Below are 9833 nucleotides of genomic sequence, written 5' to 3'. Positions count from 1 at the left end.
TTACTTCTCTGAGACAAATATTTGTCTTTGAATATACTGCACCAACTACAATCCTCTGAAACCGTTACGCTTATATTTAATTGTAATATCAGATAATTGTCCTCATGTCTAGAGATAATTTTGAATGTTTCTGATAAAATTAAGGATAAAGTGATGTATCAAAGTATTCTTTATGGGCTGACAAAATCGTACATTTCCATAACTGTTTCATAACTTAATTCAAAATATATCTAAACTCCAAAATATATGAACTAATGAAAACATCAACAGCAATAATATACAACAGACACATAAACATAGCAGTAAAATTAATCCAAAAACATTATATGTCTCACGTAACTGAAAAAGAAAAAACACACAAGGGTTGTTTTATTTAACATTTTTTTGTTTTGTTTTATCATAAGGGCATTTTATTGCTGATACACACTTAAAACAACATTTAGCGTCTCTTTCTACTGAAGTATTTTCACTGTAAAGGGCATTATTTTTGAATGTTTACTTAAAAGATCTACATATTTTATTGACAGCATAAAACAGCCACAATCACACTTTGATGACAAAAATAGTTTTAACTAATTTGCCACATGACCCTCATTTTTTCCTTCTGCATGGAACACCACTAATCATCACTATTTTAACACCAATTAATAAAATGAATAAAAAGTATGATTCTGACCTCTATAAAATGTTTTGCCAAACATTTGTGAACAGTTTGTGTCTCTACAAATCTGACTAAATACGGCTGTGAATTAGTCTTTTGCATTTACTGTCTCTTTCTTACACACTTTATTAAAAAAAAAAAACTCATTCTGAAAACAGAAACATGATTAACTAAACTAGGAAACAGTGGAAATACAAACTCAGCATTCATAACAGGAGTTCTAGAATAACACATGAAAACTTAACTAAAAGATGTTTAAACAGAACTTGAAAACTGAGAAACTTACAGAACTGAAGGAAACAGACTGTAGACCACGATGTACCATTTTATGAGATGTTTACTGGTCATGTTAAACCGTGGTGATTGCTGATACTGTGTCCCTGCTGTTTGTTCTCATCAATAGTCCTCTTCTGTTTTTAACAGAAGCTGAAGGAAATCTTGCTACAGTGTTGAATGATACAGCTCCAAACTAAATAAGTGACTAACTAATGATGCTTTGATCCAGTTTACCAGGATCTATGACACAATGCACTTTATGATAAAGGCTTTATTCAGCCTAAAAACATGGCAGAATGTAAAACAGTGCACAACCTGAGCTGAGGTGCTTTAACCTCCTCTACATCCCTGTTAGCAGGATGAAGGCGCCCTCTTGTGTTGTGCATCAGTTTCAGATTTCACTTGTTAACCTGCAGGAAGACAAAACTTCACTGAGCCTTCAGCAGCTTCAACATCATCAGTAAAGACAGATTTAAATATGTGTAATATCACACTGTGTCAGTTTGTTCACAGGAGTCACAACCTGTAACACTGATGCTGCATTCAAGGACCATGGAAAGATGGGAGAGAAGAGTTTTCAGTTTACAAATTTCCTAAAACATATCAGAGTTGGAAACTGCGGAGCAACTTTACTTGTGATGGTGTGATGCATCAAGAAATGTCTTCAATCAGACAGTAAAACAACACTAATTTCTGTGTAACGTAAAGCTGTTTTAGTGAAGAAAGCGGAATCTTCTGCTCTAACATTGAACTCTGAACCCATGGTTTTCGCAGATTAGTTTGACATTTTCTTTGTCAGATTTGAGTGAGAGTGAGTGAGAAAAAAAAGTGTTCAACATTTGATTTATAAGAAAAATGTGTTCCAACATCTAAAATAACATTTAACATAACAAATGATCTGCTCATTGATTACAATCTCTATTTGTCTCGCTAAACAGATAAAAGGGTCATGTATGAGTATTTAAAGCGCCCAAAAACAATTTTCCACATCAAAGGAAGCAGCTTAAGAGGATTAAATTCTATTGTCACGCTTAAATTCATGCAATACTTTCATGCATTTTAAAGACAATATGGAGTACACAATATGAGACCAGTGTCACCCCAAATGTAACTACAAACTCTAAAATCTGGTGGACAGGTGATAACCAAATGTAGAAAATATGCACCCCTAAATGTTTTTAATGACTAGAGAGGAATATACCAAGTGTCAGATTATTTGCAGTTACACAGTACGACAAAAAAAAAACTAATTTATTTAATCTGCCTCCCAATATTCCTAAGGACATTCACAATGATACAACTGACCAGTGTCAGTAAAATTCAGAAAAAGAGAAATGATTTCACATGATTGACTGAATTGCATTATTGCTGTCACACACAGCAAATATATCCTAGGCTTAAAAAGGCTCATGACATCATAATTCAAAACAAATGGGCCGGAGCCAAACATGCAAACAGTTGACAAATTAAAGGAAAACTTTTGTTAGTAAGGTGTTTGTGCATCATGTGCTTCCAAAGCAGCTTCAGTATTTCATGGTTTCTACATTAAACCCATAGCATATACTTATCAGCTATTCAGTGACCCTCTTCAGACCACTCCTATTAGAAGTGTATCACCCCAGGATAAAAGTCATAACAGCTTTGTATTGTTTTGCAGTGATTTTTCTCATTGACAAAAGGACCCAAACAAAGGCAGAAAAGTACCACAGTGCAACAGAATCACTGGATTCCTCCTCAGAGAAGGGATCAAGGGTTCATATTATTCCTTTAATTTCTTCCTTGTTATAAATAAAACTCAAAAATAAACCTTGCTTACATTTTACTATATTTTTTAAAGGAAAGTAGCCAAATTTAAAGAAGTTCTACATGGATGGAAGATCACCAGTTCTCAGGATCTCAGCTTTCTTCAGAAAAAGGGCCTTCTCATCTCTTTTTGTCTACAAACTAAATGTTGGTTGATGTAGACACACAGGTACTCCTCCACCACATCAACATCCTGTATCAGGATAGACAGAGATCTTTTAGCTGTCCTCGTCCTTCTGAAGTTGATTCCTGTCTCTCTGACCTGATCCACATTCAGAAGTAGATGATTTCTCCCAGAGCACTCCACAAAATTATCCACTAGTGCTCTGTACTTTAGTTGTGTACTTTAGCAAAGCTAAAAACATATTCATGAATTTAGAAAATGACATCTTTCTGTTGAACCCAAATGGTGAAATAGATAATCTTTGCACAAAAATATCACCCAGTGTCTATCTAGTCATAAAATGGGCAAAAGTCAAAAGAGTAAAGTCTACATACACTGCAACCAAATAAAATGATATTTTTTTCTTTCAGATGTTAGTGTTTACTCATCTGGATTCTGTCTATAAAACACTGTGACGCTAAAGTACAAAAGTACAAAAGTACAGAAGTACCAACCCATTCTGAAGTTTAATCTTTATTGAAAACTGTCAAAACACAAAAATGTTCCCAAGACTGAAATATTTAAATGTATTTATTTAAACACAAACTTCATATCATTGGTTTCCAGTAGCCTTTAATCCTGTCAATGAATTATTTTTAGTCACAAGGAGAACAAAATAAATCGTGAAATTAAAAAGCAAACAAATTAAAATCTCCACTTTTTATCTTAAAGCAAATGTTTTTTGTTAACAAAGGTAAAAGAGTTTAAAATAACATTAAAAATAACAAAAATAAAATGTTAATGCAGAGAATTGTGACTGAAGCACATCAGTCCCAATTCTAATGACTAATCAGTCTGCTGTCATTGTGGAGGAAAGGTGTGTTATAGAGGTGTTACAAACACATTACAAACACAACACACAGTGTTCCACTCCTGTAAAGGTGGAAGGGGCCATTCCCCCCCCCCCCAAGCTTGTGTTTATCTTCATCTTCAGGCTACAGAGCTGCACATTTTTCTTCCACAGTGGTGACATTAACACAAAATCTCTCCCAACAGACATATAAACACATTCCAACTGCTATTTGTGAAAAAAAAACTTGCTGCACTAGATTTATACTGGATCATTTTTGCCATAATGTCATACACAAACAAAAAGACTCAAAAATTTAAAATTAATACCAACCTCACTCTTGCAGCTGATAATTATCTCAATTTATTTCAGTTTGCAGAATTCAACACTTGTTTCAAACACAAACCATCCACTAAGATAAACTCCAGCATAGAGCGGCTGAGTGAATGTGGTCTGGACTCTGTGGAGGAGAGTCATGGTTTCAGAGACGCTGTAGAAGGACAAAATACCTGCTCTGTGATCCAGGTACACTCCTACTCTGGAGGAACGAGGACCTGAGACACGAGTTTTAATGTTGTTGTACCAAAATATATAACTGTTGTTGTAACAATCTAATGACCAAGATTTGTCATTACATCCAAATCCACATTCATTACCTCCTTTTCTGCTGATATTCTTGTATGCGACTGCTACATAAACTCCTGCCCCTCTCCACTCCACCTCCCAGTAACAACGTTCAGTCAGACTCTCTCTACTCAGGACCTGATACCATACAGTGAATCTGTCTGGATGATCAGAATAAGACTGTTGTTGTTTCATTAATGTTGCTTTTCTGTTCCCCTCTGATAATAACAGCCATGTGTTTGCTGTGTTTGGATCCAGTGTGATTTCACATGAATATTTTAAGAATCCAGCTCTGGTCTTTGGCTCTGGTTGTGACAGTGAAACATCCACTTCAGTGACTGTCAGTGAGATGTTTGTCCGTTCCTCTCTCAGAATGTCCTGTAGTTTATCTCTGACCTCTGACACAGCTGCTGTCACATCCTCAAAGTAGCTCAGAGGACGGATATTGATGCTGGATGAGTCTGTAGACTCACTGAGTGCTGACAGTGAGGGGTAGTTGTGTAGAAACTGGATGTGATCCTCTGTGTGTGAGAGCTGCTTCAGCTCAGCATCTTTCCTCTTCAGCTCAGTGATCTCCTGCTCCAGCTTCTCCTGAAGCTCTTTGACTCGACTCACTTCAGTTTCCTGCTGGGATCTGATCTGCTGCTTCACATCAGAGCTTCTTTTCTGGATGAGATGGATCAGCTCAGTGAAGATCTTCTCACTGTGCTCCACTGTTTGATCAGCAGACTGATTGATGGCCTCCACCTCCTGTTGAAGCAGCTTCACATCTTTCTCTCTGTCCTGGATTCTCTGCTGGATGTTTTGTCGACTCACCTCCAGCTCTCTCTGCCTCTCAGTCCTTTCTGCTGCAGCTGAGACTGTGTCGTGGCCTTTATGTTCATCCACAGAGCAGAGATAACAGATACTCTGCTGATCAGTACGGCAGAACATCTTCATCACCTCATCATGACGAGAGCAGATGTTCTCCTGGAGCTTCTTGGAGGGCTCCACCAGCTTGTGTTTTCCAAAGGCAGGAGACCTAAAATGAGGCTGAAGGTGTTTCTCACAATAAGACACCAGACAGACCAAACAGAACTTCACTGCTTTCATTTTTCTTCCAGTGCAGACATCACAGGCCACATCTTCAGGTCCAACATAGCAGTGATCAGCAGGAGCAGCTTGGAGTCCAGTCTTCTTGAATTTCTCCACTAAAACTGATAACATGCTGTTTTTTTCCAGAACAGGTCTGTCAGGTGTGAAAGTCTGTCTGCACTGAGGGCAGCTGTAGATTTTCTTCTTTTCCTCTTCATCCCAGAAGCTTTTAATACACTTCATGCAGTAGCTGTGTCCACAGGGAATAGTCACCGGATCCTTCAGTAGATCCAAACAGATCGAACAAGAGAAGGTTTCTCGGTCCAGCTGAACTCCTTTCTGCGCCATTTCTCCTCTCAGTGTCAGTAACTGCGCTGTATGTGTTTCTTTTTCAAAAGGTGCCTGATGAGTCATGCAGTTCAAATTCTTGGAACTTGTACAGTGGGAATAGGAGAAAGGTGAGGGAGGTTTTCAGTTTAACTTACTGCAGGAACAAAATTGACCTGAAAGAATAAGTGTAATAAAAATGTAACACATTAACATGCAACCAAGATTTACTCACCATATAGACATAAAAAAGTACAAGGTACAAATCATTGCACAGATGAACTCTTGCAGATATTGAACTTGTTTGTGATTGAACTTGTTTTCAGGGGATACAATCTCTCAACTACAAATAAATATATATGCATATATTTTCATGCAGTTAGGTGAAAAAGAAAGTACACCTTCTTTCACATCCAGGTGTAAAATAACATATAAAAATGATTACTTGAAGTTATTGCTGCAAAAGATTGTTCTACAAGCTACTGAAACATTGGGATTCAAGCAAAAATACTTTTGTCTTACCTTTGTCTCTCATTATAGAATCCTTGAATAATACCGCGGAAAGGTCAGCTGTTTCAGAGACGTCCCCGTAACCTGGCTACTTATGGCAGGGTTGATTATGGTTTTTTGCAACTGCCTTTACAGCAGCTTTTTTTTTAAAAGGATTTCCCATATTATAACAGCAGGTAAATGAAATAAATAAACAATTTAACCAGTCTGACACGTAATAAAAATGACCTTTATTTACTCAGAGGTTGGAACATTTCTTTGTATTACTATGATTACATGTAAGATAAAAATTAACTTCATTCAACTTTGCCACTACAAAGTCCTCTTAGGCAGTGATAATGTATTTCTGATTTTATCTGCAAGGTGTACATTGTAGATATATATATATTTTATATATATATACATATACTGTGTTTGTATATTATAAAAACACATGCATGGGGCATGTTAAAGAAACATAATAATGGATTGGATTTATATAGCGCTTTTCAAGGCACCCAAAGTGCTTTACAATGCCACTATTCATTCACTCTCACATTCACACACTGGTGGAGGCAAGCTACGGTTGTAGCCACAGCTGCCCTGGGGCAGACTGACAGAAGCGAGGCTGCCATATCGCGCCATCGGCCCCTCTGGCCAACACTAGTAGGCATAGTCTCTCTTCCCAGCAGACATCTGGTGCAGAGTTAGATAATGATTATAATATTTATAAAATAAATTAAAAAATAAAATAAAATCCCAGACCCCAACTGTCTGGGCCTGGCAGAGGTGATTGAGGTGTTGTTGTAAACCCTGATGGATTTCAGTGAAATCTAAAATATTGATATTGCTGCTCTTTTGGAAAGGCTGCTATGTGTCTCTAATTCAAGAGTTGCATTTTCCAGACACACTTGACACATCCAAACAACCTGCCAGCTGTTTGCCCTCTTTATCCTCACCTTTCCCAGTCCTGATTATGTTGCAGGTTTCTTCCTGTTTTCTCACCACTGTTGCCAAGTGCTTGCTCATAGGGTACTGTTGAATCATGGGGAGTGTTCCTCTAATAGAGATATTAGACTTATTAAATGCCTTGAGATGACTCTAACTAACTAGCTTAAAAAGATAAAAGCTTTTTTCAGTTTGAGCAAAAATTTGTAAGCGAAAGCAGCTTAAACTGAGCAAAGGTCTGGGGGTGCTCAATGTTGTTTCTTTTTGCTGCCCACACATGTAACCAACACTGCTCCACTATTTAGTTTTTCTCATTAGTAATGAAAAACTGTCTAAAGCAAACCCTGTGCTCCTCTGACTATGGAACTCATCACATTCTGTGGTCAAAGCTTTGAGGCTGTATTGGTTAATTTCTACCCTCTAGTGGTGAAAGCTGTTTAATACAGCTTTATTTGGTTTAAGTTTGAAACACTGACACCTGAGTCATCCTGCAGCCAGCATGCATTTTAGATGCATCTTCATATATCCTGAAATTGTTCAACTTATTCAGACATACAAACATGGCAACATTTCGCTTTGTAAAGTTGATGGTACTTTGAGTTTTGTATTTTAGATTATCATTTGGACTTTTAGTCTTTAGTTCTGCTTACTTTTGTATCCTGGGTTCTCTTTACATTTTGAGCACTGGCTTGTATTTACTTGTTTGGGGTGCAGTTTAGTAGAGCCTCCTCAGTCTACTTTTGTTTCTTGTTAAGAATTTGTCTCTCTCCCATTTGTTACATCCTGTTTTAATTTGATACACAGTTGTTTCTTGTGTCTTGCATTTGACACAAGACAAGCTTCCTTTGTCTCTTTGTTCTTGATTAATTTCAGATGTTCTTGTTTCCCAAGTGTTTCCTTTCCTCTCTCGTTAGCTGTGTATGTAATATATTGCGCCAGTTTCCGTTTGTCCTTTGGCAGAGAGTCAGTTTGTCATTTCTCTGTTTGGTCCCAAGAGTTTCGATTCTGCAGCTTTCATGGAGTTTTAACCTAATTGGTTGGTTGGTTTTACCTTGGTTTTGTCTGTGGGTCTTGGACTTCGGTAGTTTTTGCCACCCCTATTACTGACAAAATCAAAATAAAATGTATTAGAGTCAGGGTGGACATTGTTCTAGTTTTTTGTGTTTCTATTTTTTTGAAATTATTGAAACAGTCTATTTGATGAACCACCTTTCAGTTCTCACAGAAGGAAAATCACTGATATATTAATGATGGTTCAGTTACACTCAATTATTTTTGTCATGCATATCGTCAGTTCCTCTCCTTGTAATTTGGGTCTTTCCCACCAGAGAGAAGGAAACAAGGAAGCAGCACAAGGAAAGAGGAATTTAAAAAAAGGTAACAAAATAAAACATCTTCACTTTGTTGTCACAGCTCCACTGACTGTTTATCATTTTGTTACAGTCTGTCGCATTTTCTGATCTCAGATGTCAAATAAATACATAGTGTTCATGAAAACTGTTTTATTTAGGCCTACTTTTAATGAAATTTAAACACGCACTTGAGTTTTTTGTTCTTTTTATTTATCACACATTAACGGTGAGGGACAGAAAGTTTGAATATGCAACCAATCGTCTTACAAAAAATCTCACAAGACTAAGAGGTGCTCCTCACACTGTGGTTTGTATATTCATGCTGTGTTGCCTCTTTAGTACATAAACAATGTAAGATAGACTCTTTCTCTGTCTATTAGATACATTTTTGAAATTGCAATTTCCCTCATGATGACTCAGTGATCATAATTAGAGAAATGAGATAAGCCCTAAGTGTCAGAGAAAGCTGTGACTGTGAATCAGCATGACCACATACGGGACCTCCTCTAAGATGAGTGAAGCCATCATTAATTCTCCCTGTGCTTCCCCTACTGTGACAAATTAAACATACACTCAGTTTTCAGATTAAATATCTTCATGTCTAAAGCTGAGACAGTAATTTTGATACCTTCTGCAAGTTGTGATAACATATGCATGAAACATAAAGGTAAAGCAGGTACAGGTAAAATTCAAATCCAAATTTTAAAAATAAACTACATATTAAAGATTATTTGGTTCCCTTGTGATTGTCAACTGATTCGATGGAATTGTGGGTAATGTAGTTGGAAGAATTGTTTCAGCACTGAAGTTTGATTCATGTGTTATGAGCTGAGTAGCAGCAGCAGTGGTTTTTCAACCAAATCTATTCGTCCTTTTCTTCCCAGATATCCAGCCTGGGATCCTGGAGCCTGTCCTGGAAGCAACTAAATTCTGTCAGTTATGATACTAACAGCAGGTGATAGGAAGTTTTTCTGCCCACTATACAAACTCACTGGTAAAATACAGTCTTTGCTACAATAACACCTGTGTTCAGTTAACATTTACTCCTAAACTACAATTTAAAAAGTGAATTTTTATACTTAGATTACCTTTTAAGTCCCAACTTTGAATCTTGTTTCAAAGTCTGGGGAACTCTAATGCGACTACTTTTAGCACTTGCAGATATGTATTTATTAAATGCTTTTAATCACACACTGTAATTTAGCTGTATGCATATGTAAAGATATTTAATGTGCATAAAAAGACAATAAATATTAGTGTTAAAGTGTGATCAAAACATAAAATATTAAAAAGAAATTCACAATTTAAACTAATGACCTCCTTTCC

The 9833-nt window shown here is 36.8% G+C and overlaps 1 protein-coding gene across 1 annotated transcript; it reads right to left on the bottom strand.

The window, feature by feature from the left end:
* Positions 1-3704: 3704 nt before the first annotated feature.
* On the bottom strand, positions 3705-5754 carry LOC146612863 (tripartite motif-containing protein 16-like). The gene has a single exon (XM_085378401.1). The coding sequence runs from the start codon at positions 5737-5739 to the stop codon at positions 4057-4059; it is 1683 nt and encodes a 560-aa protein (XP_085234527.1). The 5' UTR covers positions 5740-5754; the 3' UTR covers positions 3705-4056.
* Between the last annotated feature and the right edge of the window lie 4079 nt (positions 5755-9833).

Source organism: Diplotaxodon limnothrissa, linkage group LG18, assembly GCF_057381915.1.
Source record: "Diplotaxodon limnothrissa isolate DT_005_m linkage group LG18, D_limnothrissa_male_GT1.1, whole genome shotgun sequence".
Taxonomy (NCBI): domain Eukaryota; kingdom Metazoa; phylum Chordata; class Actinopteri; order Cichliformes; family Cichlidae; genus Diplotaxodon; species Diplotaxodon limnothrissa.
This window is presented reverse-complemented; position numbering and strand designations above follow the sequence as displayed.